Below are 20,217 nucleotides of genomic sequence, written 5' to 3' on the forward strand. Positions count from 1 at the left end.
ACACACAAGATATAAATGACTACTTAAAAGTTAAAATGAGGAAATTGAATTAATGTATTTTTACATGGTAAATTTTATAGTCTTATGTACACTGTAATATACAGTATTAATATGGTAAAGAAATATCAGTAAATTTAAAACATGTAAACATCAAAAAAAATTTTTAATAAAAGCCAAAAACGAATTAGGAAAATATTTTCAAAAATATAATAAAAACAGGGTCAATATCCTTAATATATAAAGACCCCGTATAAGCTGTAAGAAATACACCAAACTTCGATAAAATGTAGAGAGTTTCTTTAAAGAAGATAAAAAGTTAATATACAGATAAAAATGGCTAGAATGGAAATTCACCAGAGGGTAAATAACCTGGCAAGCATTATGTACCAAGAACCTTTAAAGTGGTCTACTTTTTGACATATTAATTTCATTTCAAGGAATTAATCTAAATGAACCAATTGTAAATTTTAGATTGATGCACTAAGATGTACACAGGAACATTATTCATAAAACTGGGAACAATTTAAATGCCTAATACTGGATAATGGTTAGCAAGTTATGGCATATACATACTATTGAGACAGGGACCATGGGTGTAGTCAGAGTAGGGTGAGGGCCCTCCAGGGAAAAGCAGGGCGGAATATTTACAGTGAGAGCAATGTAACAATGGGCAAAGAAGTCCCCATTGAAACTCTGTTAAGCATTATGCAAAGTCAAGGTCTCACTAATTCTCTAGGGAAAGATACCTAAGAATACAGACATCTTCAGTGAGATCAGTTAAAGGTCAAAAGGACAGGAGCAACTTGGCCTGGAATGTTGCTGTTCTGCAAGGGTATCAGCATAACCCATGACCCTGCTGTCAGCCCTGGCAATCAGGCTAGGACCCAGCCCACCTTGAGGACAGGGCAGGTGATGCAAGTCCACACTGTAAAGGAGGGCAGAGGGCATCAAGAGTCAGGAAAGAGGACTAATAACATTTAACCTAACTGCCTGTGTGCTTTGTTCTCAGCATGGGCCATCCAGTTTTGAATAAACAACACGAGGCTAAGCTTAGAAATGCGCCTGCTTTAAGTTAGATAACTAGAAGTGGGCAACAGCCTGGGGGCGTGATCCGTGATAAGTCACATAGACATGCTTGGGTAAGCAAGAGATAACAATTGAAGCGGTCAAGCAGCTGGAGTGTTTCCTGAAAGATTACAATATAGAATGTGTTTTAAAATTATTGGTTGTAGAAATGCGCGGGCTTCTATGTAACGCTGTGAAAATCCTATATAAGCAATACCTAAAGTTGCCTGGGGGTCGGCAGCTCGGACTCGGCCTGCGTGTCAGGGGAGGTGCTGTCGACCCCAGCTTGCTGGCTGAATAAAGACTTTGCCTGTATTTACATCTCTATGCCTGTGTAGTTTGTTCTCTGGAGAAGCCTCGGAAGCCCGGACCCTAACATTTGAGGGCTCGTCCGGGATACGAGCGGCTTCCCTGAGAACAAAGGACAGCTGGAGGCAAGGTCTAATTGTCCGGACGGGGCAGTGTAATTCGAGGGTTGCCCCCTCGTGTCTGCATAAATCCATTATAAAGCAGGAGTCGCCATCCCGTGTATGGTCTTGGGTTAGTGGTCCCGAGTGAGGAAGTCCGGGTTGGTAGTCCCGGTCCCCAGGTTAGCGACCCTGGGTGAAGCCCAGGTAACCAATCCTGGCCCTAAGGTCCCAGTGACTCGGCCTTAGGAAGGCAAGTCCGATCGGCAGAAAACTGGCACCCGAGGAGGAAGGGATCGAGCTTGTCACCCTGCGGCAGTCCGAGTGGACGCCCTTTGGGAGAATTACGAGAGTTTTTGAGGACCCTGAAAGTGGTGAGTGTGGTGTGCACCAGAGTGGGAGAAGGACCGGTCCAAATGAGTGTGATCAGATGTGGTGTGTGTGCTTGGTGTCATCATTGATTGTTTTACTGTGTTTTGGTTTTGGTTTATATTTCTTTTTGCACTTCTCATTTTAAGTTTCCTTGTTCTAAAGTTCTCCTGCTCTCTCCGTTCCTCCTTTCTGCCACTACATCATTCCCTGTGGGCACGGGTCGAGCAATTAAAAGCCATTAGGGTGCCCGCCGCTAGAAGACTCCCATGACAGGATAAGGGGGTCACAGCCACGAATCCCAGATAAAGTCGCGTCCCCCGCGGAAAAAAAAACTGTGCAATGACAGGCACTCGTTCACAAGCACATACAACAGTCATTTTGTTTGAAGTGGCATCTTCATCCTTCGCCTTTGTCTCCCTCATAGTCTTTTTCCTTCTTCTTTCTCATCATGGGTCAGACTCAGGCTACTCCTAAGAGTCTGATCCTCTCTCATTTCCCCAAAGTCAAGGAACAGGTCTTAAGTATGAACCTTGGCATCAAGAAGGGTAAGCTCGACACCTTTTGCTCAGTCGAGTGGCCTTCCTTCAGAGTAGGCTGGCCAGCCCAGGGGTCTCTTTCTTTGGACCTTATTGGCAAGATCAAAGCCATTATCTCCTGGCCAGGTCCTGAGGGCCACCCTGACCAACTTCCCTATATTCTTGTCTGGGAAAATTTGGCCGAGAATCCCCCTTCCTGGTTGGAGCCCTTTTTGGTGGAGAAACCTCATACTGACCCACAAAAGACCACCGTCCTAGATGCCCAGGAAAAATTAAAGCCCTCTGATCGCAGAGCCAGAAATCCTGTGCGCCCAAGTGCGCCGCCTGTCCTCCCCGACAGTTCTCCTCTTTATCCCCTCCCGCCGATTGAGCAGCCACCCCCTTATGTAGAGGAGAGGGGTGAAGCTGCCGGGGGAACAGAAAATGCGGCTAGGGAACCTAGCGAGAACCAGGCGGCTGCAGCTTCCACAGACTCTTCAGCAGAGGGAGACGGGAGGCCGGAAAAAGCTTCCTCACACTCCCCCGCCCTGGCCCCACGCTGGGCGCCAGGTAGAACTGGAGGAGAACAGCTAAGGTCTCGAGGGGCCAGGGAATAAGAAGGGGAGGCTCCCTCCTCCACCTCAGAAGGAGCAGTGCCGGTTCTGCCTGTGCATGCCATTGGTACCGGCATTGCTCAGCAATATCAATATTGGCCCTTTTCATCTAGTGACCTTTATAATTGGAGGACTCAGAATCCTCCCTTCTCAGAGGACCCCAAGTGTCTTAGAGGTTTAGTGGAGTCCATTATGTTTACCCATCGTCCCCCATGGGACGACTGCCAGCAATTACTCCGCACTCTCTTCACAACGGAAGAACGAGAGCGTATCCTCAATGAAGCCAGGAAAAATGTCCTCGGAGAAAATGGAAGACCCACTACCCTCCAGCCCATCATCGACGAGGTGTTCCCACTTACACGCCCAGATTGGGACTTCAGAACTGCAGAAGGTAGGGAGCGTCTCCGGGTCTACTGCCAGACTCTGATGAACGGTCTCCGGGTGGCCGCCAGACGGCCCACTAACTTGGCTAAGGTAAAAACTATTGTTCAGGGGGAAATGGAAAGCCCAGCCGCGTATCTGGAAAGGCTGTTTGACGCTTACCGGCAGTATACTCCCATAAACCCGGAAGCAGAGGAACATAGGTCAGCTGTAGTCCTCTCATTTATCAACCAGGCAGCCCCCGATATCCGGAGAAAACTCCACAAGCGGGAGGACCTAGGGGAGATCTCTATTAGGGAACTGCTGCAGCAGGCAGAAAAAGTCTTCAATGCTAGAGAAACTCTGGAAGATAGAGAAGAAAGGCTGAGGAAAGAGAAATGGGTAATGCAGGAGAAAAATAGGAAGGAAGACAGAGAATTTCAGAAAAGGGAGAACAAGAGGCAGAGGGAGGAGATTGCCAGGATATTCCTGGCCGGGGTGAAGGAGGGTCCTAGGCCACCTCGAGGAACAGGATCCCGACAATCCCGACTAGGACAAGATCAGTGCACCCTGTGTAAGAGATATGGACATTGGAAGAGGGAGTGCCCCTAAAGGAGGGAACAAGGGAGAGGGAACCCTGTTAAGACCCTGAACCTAGGAGAGGAAGATTGACGGGGACGGGCTCGGCACCCCTCCCCGAGTCCTGGGTAACCCTGTGCGTGGAGGGGACTCCCATTGGGTTTATGGTAGATACTGGGGCACAGTATTCAGTTCTCAACCAGGCCCACGGCCCCCTAAACCTAGGATGCACAAGTATAGTCCAGGGAGCGACAGGGTCCAGGATATGTGCCCGGACTACTAACAGAAAAGTGGACCTAGGAAGGCATCAGGTCTCTCACTCATTCCTGGTCGTACCCGAGAGCCCCGCACCGTTGCTGGGCAGAGATTTATTAACCAAGGTCGGGGCTCGCATTCATTTTGAACCCGAAGGGATAAAAATCATGGACAAAGAAGGGCAGCCCCTACAACCGGCGCATGTGCTAACTCTGTCCCTGGCCGACGAACATGGTCTGTTACAGGCGGATCAAGAAAAGGGGGGCCAGGGAGAAATGGACTCTTGGGTACAGAAGTTTCCTTCCGCATGGGCCGAGACTGGAGGAATTGGTCTCACCAAACACCTATCCCCACTCATTGTTCAACTCAAAGCTGCAGCTCTACCCATCTGGGTCCAGCAATATCCAATGCCAGAAGAGGCTAGAAAAGGGATAGCACCCCATATCCATAGACTGTTAGAGACAGGAATCCTTAAGACCTGCCAATCTGCATGGAATATGCCTCTGCTTCCAGTGAGGAAGCCTGGCAGTAAAGATTATAGGCCAGTGCAAGACTTGCAGAAAGTCAATGAGAGGGTGGAAGACATCCATCCTACAGTGCCTAACCCTTACACCTTACTCAGCCACCTGCCACCCACGCATGTGTGGTATACTACTCTGGACCTGAAAGATGCCTTCTTTAGTATTCCACTCTCTGAAGTTAGTCAGCCTTTGTTTGCCTTTGAGTTGCAAGAGCCAGGGGGAGGAAGAAAAGGGCAGCTTACCTGGACTAGACTGCCTCAGGGCTTCAAGAACTCTCCCACCTTATTCAATGAAGCCCTAAGCCAGGACTTGGAGCCCTTTCGCAGGAGCCACCCCCACGTGACGTTGTTGCAGTATATAGATGATCTGTTGTTGGCCACAGAAACCCGTAAAGAGTGCGAAGAAGCCACGGGGAACTTGCTGGCTGAACTAGGCGAACTGGGATATCGGGCCAGTGCCAAGAAAGCCCACATCTGCCAGAGGTCAGTAGTCTACTTGGGGTACAAAATATCTAATGGGGCCAGGTGGCTAACACGGGCCATGAATCAAACTGTCCTAGCTATCCCCGTCCCTTCCTCACCCCGGGCAGTGAGAGAATTTCTTGGCTCAGCCGGGTTTTGCAGGCTCTGGATTCCAGGGTATGCAGAAATAGCCTGGCTGCTCTATGAAGCAACCAAAGAAGGGCCGGGCTGGCAATGGACGCAGGAACAACAAGAGGCGTTTGACAGATTAAAAGCAGCTCTCCTCCGGGCCCCTGCCCTATCTCTGCCAGACCCAGAAAAACCCTTTATCCTGTTTGTAGATGAAAAGAAGGGAGTGGCTAAAGGAGTTCTGGCTCAGCAGCTGGGCCCGTGGAAGAGACCTGTGGCTTATTTGTCCAAGCGGCTAGACCCAGTGGCCTCCGGGTGGCCACCTTGTCTGCGTATCCTAGCAGCCATCGCTCTACTGGTAAGAGAGGCACACAAGCTGACTTTTGGCCAAAATCTGAGAATAACAGCCCCACATACCGTGGAGGGGATCCTCAATCATCCTCCGGGAAAATGGATGACGAACGCAAGACTCATCCACTATCAAGGGCTCCTACTAGATTCTCCCCGAATCGCCTTCTCTGACCCGGTAACCCTAAATCCTGCCACCCTTCTGCCGGACCCAGATCTGATGACCCCCATCCATGACTGTAGAGATATCCTTTCCGAAATTATCCAGGTGCGAGCAGGCCTGAAAGACACCCTGTTACTGAACTGTGAGCTAAATTGGTATACGGATGGGAGCAGCTTTGTGCAGGAGGGGGTCAGGAGAGCAGGGGAAGAAGTAGTAACCCACGAAGGGGAAGTTGTCTGGAGCACAGCTCTGCCCCCTGGCACCTCAGCACAGAAGGCGGAACTTATTGCTCTCGCTGAGGCCCTGGAAAGAGCGGAAGGCAAGCGGGCCAACATTTACACAGAGAGCAGATATGCCTTTGGCACTGTTCATGTCCACGGTGCCATCTACCGAGAAAGAGGATTCCGTTCCACGGAAGGAAAGGGACTGAGGAATCTGCAAGAAGTCCAAAGACTACTAACTGTCGAAAAACCCAAAGCGGTAGCAATTATACATGTACCGGGCCACCAATCAAGGAAGACACCTGAGGCCGTCGGCAACAGCCATGCTGATGCGGAAGCTAAAAGGGCAGCCCTCTCGGACTCCCTTGTACTTGCAGCCCTCGAAATACCCATACCTGAACTGCCCGCCTTGCCACCCAAACCTGAGTATTCCCCCCAGGATCTTGAGTGGATTAAGAAACAAGTCTCGGGGAAAGTGCTTAGGGAGGGAAACTGGAGTAGGGACCAAGAAGGTAGGTTGATCCTGCCTGAAGCATTGGGACAGTACATGCTTGCTAATCTGCACAAGTCCACCCATCTAGGCTGGAAAAAGCTGCTCAGCCTTTTCCAGTCTGCGCAGTTGGTGTTTCCCCACCAGAATGAGGCAGCTCGTCAGATCACGAATGAATGCAGTAGCTGTGCAAGGCTAAGACCAGCCCCAAGAGGGCTGCACCCGGCAGGTACCCAGGAAAGGGGGAGGGCTCCAGGGAGGAGTTGGGAAATAGACTTCACCGAAATAAAACCAGGAAAGTATGGATACAAGTATTTGCTGGTTATGGTAGATACTTTCTCTGGGTGGGTGGAGGCCTTTCCAACCAAGCATGAGACTAGCCAGGTAGTAGCAAAAAGATTAATTGAGGAAATCATCCCCAGATATGGGGTCCCTGAAGCAATAGGTTCCGATAACGGCCTGGCTTTCGTTAGCAAAGTCCTGCAAGGACTAGCCCTAGCTTTGGGAGTAGATTGGAAGTTACATTGTGCTTATAACCCACAAAGCTCTGGGCAAGTAGAAAGAATGAATCGGACCCTGAAGGAGACCCTTTCTAAATTGGTATTGGAGACTGGCGGGGACTGGGTGACCCTCCTTCCCTTAGCCATCTTCCGTGCTCGGAACTCCCCCTATGTACATAGTTTAACTCCATTTGAGATAATGTACGGGGCTCCTCCACCCATAATCCGGCGAGTGCAGCTTCCCGGTGTAGAGGACCCGTCCCCTGACTATCTGAAGGTGTTGCAAGCTCTTGCTAAAGTGCAGCAGGAAATCTGGCCCCTGATCAGAGCGTATTACGAGGGCAGGAAAATTCCGAGCCCGGAACATGGCATAGTCCCAGGGGATATGGTGTGGGTCAAGAGACACCAAGTGAAGGCTCTTGAGCCCAGGTGGAAAGGACCTTACGTTGTATTGTTTACCACCCCCACTGCTCTCAAGGTTGACGGTATCGCTCCTTGGGTGCACCACACCCACGTTCGGAAGATCCTGCCTCATCAGGATCCAGGGGCCCACAAGGAGGAGTGGAAGGTGCAGCAGCATCCTGCGAATCCCCTGAAACTACACCTAAGATGAAGATGAAGGGGATCCTGCTGATAAGTGCCTTAGTATGGACCTTAAAGGGAACCACATCTGTGACCAGCCCCCCCCCCCGCCATGGGGCCTGACCTGGGTGCTGGTCAACGGCGCAACTGGGGAAGTCATCAGTACCACAGAACACAGTGCGCCACTCGGAACCTGGTGGCCTGACCTGTTTTTCTGCCTTCAACGGATTAACCAAGGTTACCGGACCCTTTGGGGAATCGCCCCTTCAGCTGGCACTCAGGCCCAGGGATTTTATGCCTGCCCAAAAGCAGGTAAAGGAGAATCATGTGGGTGGGGGCCCTTCTGGTGTGCCAAATTGATCTGTGTAACCTCAAATGATGGGGGTCAGAAATGGCCGGTTACAAAAGGGGATGCTGTCAAATTTTCTTATGTCAACCAGGGCCTCCCATGTCACGTGCAAAGGGACAGGGCTTGTGACGGGGACCAGGATTGGGTACGAATTCAATTCACTGAGATGGGCAAAAAGACTGAGGTGTCACGTTGGATAAGAGGGCTAACATGGGGGATAAAGTACTGTAAATCTTGGGGACATGAGGAAGAAGGCTCAACCCTCACCATTAAATTAACCGCGTTAGCTCCCACCGCCGCCGTAGGTCCCAACCCGGTTATAAATCCCCAGAAACCTTCAATCCAAGATAAGGGCCTGAGCAAAAAGGATGAGAAAATGCCGACCAGGACGCTTGCTCCAGAACCCACGAGAGGACTGGGTCCATCGACCTCTGGGTTATGGGCCCAGCACACTCCCTCCGGGTTAGATAATCCCATGTGGGAAATGGTGCAGGCAGTAGTAGAGACTCTTAACCACACCACTTCCTCCCTCACTGATCCCTGTTGGCTATGCTACCCAGGTTCACCCCCCTTCTACAAGGCAATCGGGATAAATGGCTCCTACACTATCAACAACTCCCATCCCACCTACTGGGACGGGAGACCATGGAGACTTACAATCGCTCAAGTCTCTATTGCTGGTACATGTGTAGGCACAGTCCCGACGGCCCAGAGCCAGTTATGCTCCTCCTATAATAGCACCCCGTGGGAGCAAGGAAAGTGGATTATACCCTCCTCGGGTTGGTGGCTCTGTTCAAAGACAGGCCTCACCCCGGCCCTATCCACCTCTGTGTTCAATACTAATAATGAGTTTTGTGTGCTGGTGGCCATTCTACCTCGCCTAATATATCGTTCTCATGACTCTCTCCTTTCTTATTGGGAAGAAAGGCCGAATCCCCACCGGAGCAAGAGGGAGGCTGTTACTACCCTGACCATTGGGATCCTCGTCTCCCTAGGGATAGCAGGGGCAGGCACTGGGGTCGCAGCCCTCGTGACACGGGAAAAAGGGCTCACAACCCTGAGGCTGGCAGTTGACAGGGACCTAGAACAGCTCTGACAGTCAGTATCAAACCTGGAGCAATCCCTCACCTCCTTGGCAGAGATGGTCCTACAGAACCGAAGAGGCCTGGACCTCTTGTTCTTAAAAGAAGGTGGGCTATGCGCAGCCCTAAAAGAAGAATGCTGTTTCTATGTAGATAAGACAGGTGCAGTTAGAGATTCCTTAGCCAAACTGAAAAAAGAACTTGACAGGCGGCGTAAAGAATATGAAAGCAGCAGCAGCGAAGGCTGGTTTGAATCTTGGTTTAAGCACAAGCCATGGTTTGCTACCCTCCTCTCGGCCGTTGCAGGGCCACTGGTCATCCTGCTGCTTTTGCTTACCATCGGCCCGTGTATAATAAATAGGCTGCTTAAGTTTGTGCAAGAGAAGTTTGACACCGTCCAACTCCTAGTCCTTCGCCAAAAATATCAGGCCCTAGATACCACTGCGGAAGATTCCTTAGTCTGATCAAGAAAAGGGGGGGAGATGTAAAGGAGGGCAGAGGGCATCAAGAGTCAGGAAAGAGGACTAATAACATTTAACCTAACTGCCTGTGTGCTTTGTTCTCAGCATGGGCCACCCAGTTTTGAATAAACAACCCGAGGCTAAGCTTAGAAATGCGCCTGCTTTAAGTTAGATAACTAGAAGTGGGCAACAGCCTGGGGGCGTGATCCGTGATAAGTCACATGGACATGCTTGGGTAAGCAAGAGATAACAATTGAAGCGGTCAAGCAGCTGGAGTGTTTCCTGAAAGATTACAATATAGAATGTGTTTTAAAATTATTGGTTGTAGAAATGCGCGGGCTTCTATGTAACGCTGTGAAAATCCTATATAAGCAATACCTAAAGTTGCCTGGGGGTTGGCAGCTCAGACTCGGCCTGCGTGTCAGGGGAGGTGCTGTCGACCCCAGCTTGCTGGCTGAATAAAGACTTTGCCTGTATTTACATCTCTATGCCTGTGTAGTTTGTTCTCTGGAGAAGCCTCGGAAGCCCGGACCCTAACACACACCCCTAAGTTTTTTTCACGTTCTCGAAAAATCCTCGACTGCCTATAAAACCCCCTAGACAACGCACCACTACAGGCTCTCTTGTCCCCTCCTGGCATGAGCCAGGAACTCTATTCTCTCACTTTATTTCAAATAAAAGCCTGTACCTTGCTCTCCTACCTTGAGTGTGAAGCTCATTCTTCGGCTTCATGAACAAGAACCCTGGCATCACTATGAAATATTATATTGCCATTAAAATTGTCCTCATAAGGAATTTTTAATGATAAAGAATTTATCATCTATATTAAATGAGAAAGAAAACAAAATTGTGTATGGGTTGGGATCTTAGGTGTGATAAAATGCATACTTTCATGCACATACACACAAGGACTAAACAGTAATATACCAAAATGTTCAACAGTGGTTATCTCTAGAGAGTGAGATTATGGGTGGTTATTATTTTATTCTTTTTATATTTCTACATTTTCCACAATTAATATACATTAAGTTCCCAGTCAGAAAAGACACACCTTAAGGACAGATCTCAGCCCCTCCAAAAACAGACAGTAAAAAAGGAAATGTTGATACCCTAAACCAGAATTACAGAACTGAAAATTATCTCAGGCATCTAATATGCTTTGTATTGCAGATTAATATTCATTATAAGTATTTTGTGAAACTGAAACATATTCTAAATTTGTCAAGATCTCCCAACCTGCAGTCAGCCTGATATTAATAATATTCCTAGGCAAGCGGGCAGCAGAATGCTCCACATAGGCAAGACACAGATATAAGAGTAAAAATCAGTATCAGTAAAAGGAAAAGATCCGTGTAAAAAAAAAAAAAGCCCTGTAAGCAGCAAAGTTTAATTCATTAAAAGGAAAAAAAATCAATGACCTCGATTTTGATACTAGACTGTATTAGAGCACACATGATGATTAACTTAGACTTGCTCTCACTGTGGCAGGAAGCTGGGAAACAGGATTATACAACTACTTGATGCTAATAAGATGAACAAAGGAAACAATGTACTGGGACTGTCAATAGGGAGAAATGAGTAACTCTGGGAAGCGTGATGCAATAGTACTAAGATACAACAGAAGGGTGTGGCTCAGACACCCTCTAGTTAGGACACAGGGGTCTAATCCAAATGCAGGCAACAAAAGGTGTGCGAAGTGCTGAAGTGGCAAGTCCATTCTGGTGGAAAGGGAAACCACGTCCTGGAAACAGTGTGGACCGTGGAGTCACACGACAGGGGCTGGAAACCCAGCATGCGCACTGACATGCTGTGTGCTCCTCAGCAAGATTCTAGCCTCTGAGACCATCTCCTCTGCTGTCACACATGAACACTAATCAACCTCGCAGACAGGGTGTAAGGTTTGGGACAGTACACCCTGGACACGCGGTGCAAATGTCAAACCCAGCAGCCCTGGTGCCGGGGGCACTGTTCTCCCTTTGCCGGCCCACTCGCAACCACTGGGAGAAAACCTTGCTTGGTGCCGGCAGGGTCCTGGGGCAGGTAGGGAGCAGATGATACAGCTGTCACCGCAAGCCTCACACTCCCTGCCAGTTCCCCCAGAGGGTGCTGGCCGGGGCTCTGTTCCACCACACCTCAACCCAGACTCCAAACAGCCTGGAACAGAACTGGGGACAACATGGATGGAAAAACAGGAAAAATAATCCCCAGAAGAGGAACAAAATAATGTCGGAGGGGAGGAGTGGGGAGGGGAGAAGCATGTTACAGAAAATACAAAGCCTTACAATTATAGGAAAAATAACAAGAAATAAATAAAGAATGAGACATCAACAAATGTAAAAAAAACTTAGTGAGTAACAATTTAAAAGATGTTGAACACAAAGGATGAAGAGAATTGGCAGTGATGGGATGAATGAAGACAAGAATCAGTACTTTCTACTGAGTAGAAAGACAAGAGAAAAACACTAGAATACAAGGTCATGTGTAAAATAAGAATGCTGCCTGGTGTGCGTCAGGGTCCTAAGAGAATTAGACAGTGACTGTTAGGGTCCAGGACTCCGGGGTTTCCCAGAGAACAAGACACACAGACACGGAGATGAAAATCCAAGCAAAGTCTTTATTCAGCCAGCAAGCTGGGGTCGACAGCACCTCCCCTGACACGCAGGCCGAGTCCGAGCTGCCGACCCCCAAGCAACTTTAGGTATGGTTTATATGGGATTTCTACAGTCATTGCACCAGAGCCTGCACATTACCCCAACCAATGAATTTGAAACACATTCTATACTTTGGCCAATAAAATTGGAACAGGGATACACCAGGTGCCTGACCTTTGCACAAGCATTCCTATGTGACTTATCACGAGTTTCGACCCCAGGGGGGTCGTTTACTTCTAGTTATCTAACTTAGGGTAGGGTCCAGGAATGTTAGCCTCATGTAGTTTCTATGAAAACTGGGTGGCTCAGCCCTGTTCCCTGCATTCCTCTACATTCCCCCCTTTTCTTGATTAAACTGAGGAATCTTCCACAGCGGCATCCAGGGCCTGATATTTCTGTCGAAGGACGAGAAGTTGGACAGCGTTAACCCTTTCCCGCACAAACCTAAGCAGCCTATTTACTATGCACGGACCAATCGTAAGCAATAACAGCAGGATGACCAGTGGCCCTGTAACAGCCGAGAGTAGGGTAGCAAACCAAAGTTTGTATTTGAACCAAGAGTCAAACCAGCTTTCGCTACTGTCATATTCTTTACGCCTCTTCTCTAGATCTTTCTTTAGTTTGGCCAGGGAATCTCTGACTGCACCTGTTTTGTCTACATAGAAGCAACACTCTTCCTTTAAGGCCGTGCACAGTCCACCTTCTTTTAAGAACAGGAGGTCCAGGCCCCTTCTGTTTTGTAGGACCACCTCAGCTAAGGAGGTAAGAGATTGTTCCAAGTCTGATATTGTCTTTCGAAGTTGTTCTAGGTCCCTGTCGACAGCCCGCCTCAGAGCTGTGAGCCCCTGTTCTCGAGTTACAAGGGCAGCAACCCCTGTGCCAGCCCCTGCCATCCCTAGGGCAAAAAGGGCCCCAATGGTCAAGGCAGTAATAACTTCCCTTTTTTCCCAGTGGGGGTTTGGCCATTCTTCCCAATAAGAAAGGAGGGTCTCATGAGAACGATATACTAGGCGTGGTAGAATGGCCACAAGTACACAAAACTCACTGTTAGCATTAAACACAGAGGTGGATATGGCTGGGGTGAGGCCTGTCTTTAAACAGAGCCACCAACCCGAGGAGGGTATAATCCATTTGTCCTGCTTCCATGTATTGTACATGTAGGACGAGAATAACTGGCTCCGGACTATCGGGACTGAGCTCACACAGGTTCCCGTGACTGAGACCTGAGCGATTGTAATTCCCCTCGGCCCCCTGTCTAATAAGTGGGATAGGAGTCGTTAATGGTGTAGGAGCCATTTATCCCAATTGCTTCATAGAAGGGGGGTGAACCTGGATAGCATAACCAACAGGGATCGGTGAGGGAGGGAGTGGTGTGGTTCAGAGTCTCTGCAAATGCCTGCACCATTTCCCATAAGGGGTTACCTAACCCAGAGAGACCCGAACCCGGTTTTCTTGCAGGCCCTGGAATCAGCTTCACCGATGTAGCTTCCTTGAGAGTCCATACGAAGGCACTTATCAGCAGGATCCCCTTCATCTTCGGCTTAGGTGTATTTTGAGGGGATTCGCAGGATGCTGCTGCACTTTCCACTCTTCCTAGTGATCACCCAGGTTTTTGTGAAGCAGGATTTTCCGAACGTGGGTGTGATGCACCCAAGGAGCGATACCATCAACCTTGAGAGCAGTGGGGGTGGTAAACAATACAATGTAAGGTCCCTTCCACCTGGGTTCAAGAGTCCTTACTTGGTGTCTTTTGACCCATACCGTATCCCCAGGGACTATGCCATGTTCCGGGCTCGGAATTTTCCCGCCCTCGTAATATGCTCTGATTAGGGGCCAGATTTCCTGCTGCACTTTGGCAAGAGCCTGCAAAACATTCAGATAGTCAGGGGCCAGGTTCTCTGCACCGGGAAGCTGCACTCGCCGAATTATGGGTGGAAGAGCCCCGTACATTATCTCAAATGGAGTTAAACCATGTACATAGGGGGAGTTCCGAGTACGGAAGATGGCTAAGGGAAGGAGGGTCACCCAGTCCCCGCCAGTCTCCAATACCAATTTAGAAAGGGTCTCCTTTAGGGTCCGATTCATTCTTTCTACCTGCCCAGAGCTTTGTGGATTATAAGCACAGTGTAACTTCCAATCTATTCCCAAAGCTCGGGCTAATCCTTGCAGGATTTTGCTTACGAAAGCCAGGCCGTTATCGGAACCTATTGCTTCAGGGACCCCATACCTGGGGATGATTTCCTCAATTAATCTTTTTGCTACTACCTGGCTAGTCTCATGCTTGGTTGGAAAAGCCTCCACCCACACAGAGAAAGTATCTACCATAACCAGCAAATACTTGTATCCATACTTTCCTGGTTTTACTTCGGTGAAGTTTATTTCCCAGTTCCTCCCTGGAGCCCTCCCCCTTTCCCGGGTACCTGCTGGGTGCAGCCCTCTAGGGGCTGGTCTTAGCATTGCACAGCTACTGCATTCTTTTGGGATCTGACGAGCTGCCTCATTTTGGTGGGGAAACACCAACTGCGCAGACTGAAAAAGGCTGAGCAGCTTTTTCCGGCCTAGATGGGTGGACTTATGCAGATTAGCAAGCATCTACTGTCCTAATGCTTCTGGCAGGATCAACCTACCTTCTTGGTCTCACCTCCAGTTTCCCTCCCCAGACACTTCTCCCGATACTTGTTTCCTAATCCACTCAAGATGCTGGGGGGAATACTCAGGTTTGGGTGGCAAGGCGGGCAGTTCAGGTATGGGTATTTCGAGGGCTGCAAGTACAAGGGAGTCTGAGAGGGCTGCCCTCTTAGCTTCCGCATCAGCATGGCTGTTGCCGACGGCCTCAGGTGTCTTCCTTGATTGGTGGCCCAGTACATGTATAACTGCTACCGCTTTGGGTTTTTCGACAGCTAGTAGTCTTTGGACTTCTTGCAGATTCCTCAGTCCCTTTCCTTCCGCGGAACGGAATCCTCTTTCTCGGTAGATGGCACCGTGGACATGAACAGTGCCAAAGGCATATCTGCTCTCTGTGTAAATGTTGGCCCGCTTGCCTTCTGCTCTTTCCAGGGCCTCACCGAGAGCAATAAGTTCCACCTTCTGTGCTGAGGTGCCAGGGGGCAGAGCTGTGCTCCAGACAACTTCCCCTTCGTGGGTTACTACTGCTGCCCCTGCTCTCCTGACCCCCTCCTGCACAAAGCTGCTCCCATCCGTACACCAATTTAGCTCACAGTTTGGTAACGGTGTGTCTTTCAGGTCTGCTCGCACCTGGATAATTTCGGAAAGGATGTCTCTACAGTCGTGGGTGGGGGTCAACAGATCTGGGTCCAGCAGAAGGGTGGCAGGATTTAGGGTTACCGGGTCAGAGAAGGCGATTCGGGGAGAATCTAGTAGCAGCCCTTCATAGTGGGTGAGTCTTGATTTCATCATCCATATTCCTGGAGGATGCCTGAGGATCCCTTCTACGGTATGTGGGTCTGTTACTCTCAGGTTCTGGCCAAAAGTCAGCTTGTCTGCCTCCTTTACCAGTAGAGCGATAGCTGCTAGGATACACAGACAAGGGGGCCACCTGGAGGCCACTGGGTCTAGCCGCTTGGACAAATAGGCCACAGGTCTTTTCCACGGGCCCAGCTGCTGAGCCAGGACTCCTTTAGCCACTCCCTTCTTTTCATCTATAAACAGGATAAAGGGTTTTTCTGGGTCTGGCAGAGATAGGGCGGGGGCCCGGAGGAGAGCTTCTTTTAGTCTATCAAAAGCCTCTTGTTGTTCCTGAGTCCATTGCCAGCCCGGCCCTTCTTTGGTTGCTTCATATAGCGGTCAGGCTATTTCTGCGTACCCTGGAATCCAGAGCCTGCAAACCCAGCTGAGCCAAGAAATTCTCTCACTGCCCGGGGTGAGGAAGGGATGGGGTTAGTCAGGATAGTTTGTTTCATGGCCTGCGTTAGCCACCTGCCCCCATTAGATATTTTGTACCCCAAGTAGACCACTGACCTCTGACAGATGTGGGCTTTCTTGGCGCTGGCTCGATATCCCAGTTCATCCAGTTCATCCAGCAAGTTCCCCGTGGCTTCTTCGCACTCCTCACGGGTTTCTGTGGCCAGCAACAGGTCATTCACATACTGCAGCAGTGTCACACGGGGGTGGCTCCTGTGAAAGGGCTCCAGGTCCTGGCTTAGGGCTTCATTGAATAAAGTGGGAGAGTTCTTGAAGCCCTGTGGTAGTCTAGTCCAGGTAAGCTGCCCTTTTCTTCCTCCCCCTGGCTCTTGCCACTCAAAGGCAAACAAAGGCTGACTAACTTCAGAGAGTGGGATACTAAAGAAGGCATCTTTCAGGTCCAGAGTAGTATACCACACATGTGTAGGTGGCAGGTGGCTGAGTAGGATGTAAGGATTGGGCACTGTAGGATGGATGTCTTCTACCCTCTCATTGACCTTTCGCAAGTCCTGCACCGGTCGGTAATCTCTACTGCCAGGCTTCCTCACTGGAAGCAGGGGCATATTCCGTGCAGATTGGCAGGTTTTAAGGATTCCTGTTTCCAACAGTCTATGGATATGGGGTGCTATCCCTTTCCTAGCCTCTTCCGGCATTGGATATTGCCGGACCTGGATGGGTAGAGCTGCGGCTTTGAGTTGAACAACGACCGGGGATAGATGTTTAGCGAGACCAATTCCTCCGGTCTCGGCCCATGCGGAAGGGAACCTCTGCAACCAAGAGTCCATTTCTCCCTGGCCCCCCTTTTCTTGATCCGCCTGAAACAGACGATGTTCGTCGGCCAGGGACAGAGTTAACACATGCGCCGGTTGTAGGGGCTGCCCTTCTTTGTCCATGATTTTTATCTCTTCGGGTTCAAAATGAATGCGCGCCCCAACCTTGGTTAGTAAGTCTCTACCTAACAACGGTGCAGGGCTCTCAGGTATGACCAGAAATGAGTGAGAGACCTGATGCCTTCCTAGGTCCACTTTTCTGCTAGTGGTCCAGGTACATTTCTTGGACCCTTTCGCTCCCTGGACTATACTTGTGCATCCTGGGCTCAGGGGACCGTGGGCCTGGTTGAGAACTGAATATTGTGCCCCAGTATCTACCATGAACCCAATGGGAGTCCCCTCCACGCACAGGGTTAACCAGGACTCGGGGAGGGGTGCCGAGCCCCGTCCCCATCAATCCTCCTTTCCTAGGTACAGGGTTTTAACGGGGTTCCCTCCTCCTTGTTCCCCCCTTTGGGGGCACTCCCTCTTCCAATGTCCATATCTCTTACACAGGGCGCATTGATCTCGTCCTAGTCGGGATTGACGGGGTCCTGTTCCTCGAGGTGGCCTAGGGCCCTCCTTCACCCCAGCCAGGAATATCCTGGCCATCTCCTCCCTCTGCTTCTTGTTCTCCCTTTTCTGAAATTCTCTGTCTTCCTTCCTATTTTTCTCCTGCATTACCCATTTCTCTTTCCTCAGCCTTTCCTCTCTATCCTCTGAAGTTTCCCTAGCATTGAAGACCTTCTCCACCTGCTGCAGCAGTTCCCTAATAGAGATCTCCCCGGGGTCCTCCCGCTTGTGGAGTTTTCTCCGGATATCAGGGGCTGCCTGGTTGATGAATGAGAGGACTACAGCTGACCTATGTTCCTCTGCTTCCGGGATTATGGGGGTGTACTGCCTGTAAGCGTCAAACAGCCTTTCCAGATACGTGGCTGGGCTTTCCATTTCCCCCTGAACGATAGTTTTTACCTTAGCCAGGTTAGTGGGCCGTCTGGTGGCTGCCCGGAGACCGGTCATCAGAGTCTGGCGGTAGACCCAGAGACGCTCCCTACGTTCTGCAGTCCCGAAGTCCCAATCCGGGTGCGTTAAGTGGGAACGCCTCATCGATGATGGGCTGGAGGGTAGTGGGTCTTCCATTCTCTCTGAGGACATTTCTCCTGGCCTCATTGAGGATACACTCTCGCTCTTCCATCGTGAAGAGAGTGCGGAGCAATTGCTGGCAGTCGTCCCATGTGGGACGATGGGTAAACATAATGGACTCCACCAGACCTATAAGACACTTGGGGTCCTCTGAGAAGGGAGGGTTCTGAGTCCTCCAATTATAGAGGTCACTAGATGAAAAGGGCCAGTATTGATATTGTTGAGCGATGCCTGTACCGATGGCATGCACAGGCAGAACCGGCACTGCTCCTTCTGAGGTGGAGGAGGGAGCCTCCCCTTCTTGTTCCCTGGCCCCCCGAGGCCTTAACTGCATTCCTCCTGCTCTACCTGGTGCCCAGCATGGGGCCAGGGTGGGGAGTGTGGGGAATGTCTTTCCGGCCTCCTGCCTTCCTCTGCTGAAGAGTCTGGGGAAGCTGCGGCCGCCTGGTTCCCGCTGGGTTCCCTGGCCTCGTTTTCTATCCTCCCGGCAGCTTCACCCCTCTCCTCCACATACGGGGGTGGCTGCTCAATCGGCAGAAGGGGGTAAAGAGGAGAACTGTCAGGGAGGACAGGCGGTGCAGTCGGGTTTTTGGCCCTGCGATTAGGGGACTTTAAATCTTCCTGGGTAACTAGGACGGAGGCTCTTGGTTGGTCGGTGTGAGGTTTCTCCACCAAAAAGGGCCTCAGCCAGGAAGGGGGATTCTTAGCCAAATTTTCCCAAACAAGGATATAGGGAAGTTGGTTGGGGTGGCCCTCAGGGTTTGGCCAGGAGATAACGGCTTTGACCTTGTCTATAAGGTCCATGGGAAGAGACCCCTGGGTCGGCCAGCCTACTCCAAAGGAAGGCCACTCGGCCGAGCAAAAAGCATCGAGCCTACCTTTCTCGATATTAAGACCCATATTCAGGGCCTGTTTCCTAACCTTCAGAAAGTGGGAAAGGATCAGACCTTTAGGAGTAGTCTGAGTCTGGCCCATAGTGAAAAATACGAGGAAGACAAGGGTAAAAGGTAGAGATGCCACTCTAACAAGATGACTGGTGTATGTGCTTGTGAACGGGTGCCTGTTGTTGCAGTTTTTCTTCTGCGGGGGACGCGAATTTATCTGGGATTCACAGCTGTGACCCCCTTATCCTGTCACGGGAGTCTTCTAGCGGCGGGCGCCCTAATGGCTCTTAATTGCCCGACCCGTGCCCGCAGGGAATGATTTAGTGGCAGAGAGGAGGAACGGAAAGAACAGGGAACCTTAGAACAGGGAGACTTAAAATAAAAAGCGCAGAAAGAAATATAAACCGAAACCAAAACACAATAAAACAATCAATGATAACACTAAGCACACACACCACATCTGATCGCACTCATTCGGACCGGTCCTTCTTTCACTCTGGTGCGCACCACACTCACCACTTTCAGGATCCTCAAAAACTCTCGTGATTCTCCCGAAAGGCGTCCACTCAGACTGCCGCAGGGTGACGAGCTCGATCCCTTCCTCCTCGGGTGCCAGGTTCCTGCTGATCGGACTTGCTTTCCTAAGGCCGAGTCACTCGGACCCTAGGGCCAGGATTAGTCACCTGGACTTCACCCAGGGTCACTAATCCGGGGGCCGGGACTACCAACCCGGACTTTCTCACTCGGGGTCACTAACCCGAGACCATACACGGGATGGTGACTCCTGCTTTATAATGGATTTATGCAGACACGAGGGGGCGACCCTCGAATTACACCGCCCCATCCGGACAATTAGACCTTGCCTCCAGCAGTCCTTTGTTCTCAGGGAAGCCGCGCGGATCCCGGACGAGCCCCCAAATGTTAGGGTCCAGGACTCCGGGGTTTCCCAGAGAACAAGACACACAGACACGGAGATGAAAATCCAAGCAAAGTCTTTATTCAGCCAGCAAGCTGGGGTCGACAGCACCTCCCCTGACACGCAGGCCGAGTCCGAGCTGCCGACCCCCAAGCAACTTTAGGTATGGTTTATATGGGATTTCTACAGTCATTGCACCAGAGCCTGCACATTACCCCAACCAATGAATTTGAAACACATTCTATACTTTGGCCAATAAAATTGGAACAGGGATACACCAGGTGCCTGACCTTTGCACAAGCATTCCTATGTGACTTATCACGAGTTTCGACCCCAGGGGGGTCGTTTACTTCTAGTTATCTAACTTAGGGTAGGGTCCAGGAATGTTAGCCTCATGTAGTTTCTATGAAAACTGGGTG

The 20,217-nt window shown here is 50.2% G+C and overlaps 3 protein-coding genes across 7 annotated transcripts in view; 1 reads left to right on the top strand and 2 right to left on the bottom strand.

Moving 5' to 3' along the window:
* Positions 1–20,217, bottom strand: part of CSGALNACT1 (chondroitin sulfate N-acetylgalactosaminyltransferase 1) — a 366,108-nt gene that overhangs the window by 224,089 nt on the left and 121,802 nt on the right. The window lies entirely within an intron of this gene.
* On the top strand, positions 2,368–9,940 carry LOC140845279 (uncharacterized). The gene is made up of 4 exons (XM_073219273.1): positions 2,368–2,389; positions 3,128–3,848; positions 3,992–6,729; positions 7,479–9,940. The coding sequence occupies exons 1-4, from the start codon at positions 2,368–2,370 to the stop codon at positions 7,481–7,483; spliced, it is 3,486 nt and encodes a 1,161-aa protein (XP_073075374.1). The 3' UTR covers positions 7,484–9,940.
* Positions 9,949–18,509, bottom strand: LOC140845084 (uncharacterized). Its single transcript, XM_073218781.1, is given in 3 exon segments — positions 9,949–15,970; positions 15,973–17,932; positions 17,934–18,509. Coding segments are annotated over 3 exon segments (3,567 nt in total). The 5' UTR covers positions 18,333–18,509; the 3' UTR covers positions 9,949–14,762.

Source organism: Manis javanica, chromosome 12 (assembly GCF_040802235.1).
Source record: "Manis javanica isolate MJ-LG chromosome 12, MJ_LKY, whole genome shotgun sequence".
NCBI lineage: Eukaryota > Metazoa > Chordata > Mammalia > Pholidota > Manidae > Manis > Manis javanica.

Excerpts from the sequence above, each read along its gene's own strand:
- LOC140845279 (XM_073219273.1), top strand. The coding sequence starts at position 2,368 with ATGAACCTTGGCATCAAGAAGG. Across the intron at positions 2,390-3,127 it reads GAACCTTGGCATCAAGAAGG|AGGACCCCAAGTGTCTTAGA; the intron begins GTAAGCTCGACA and ends CTCCCTTCTCAG. Across the intron at positions 3,849-3,991 it reads GGGGTGAAGGAGGGTCCTAG|GAGAGGAAGATTGACGGGGA; the intron begins GCCACCTCGAGG and ends CCCTGAACCTAG.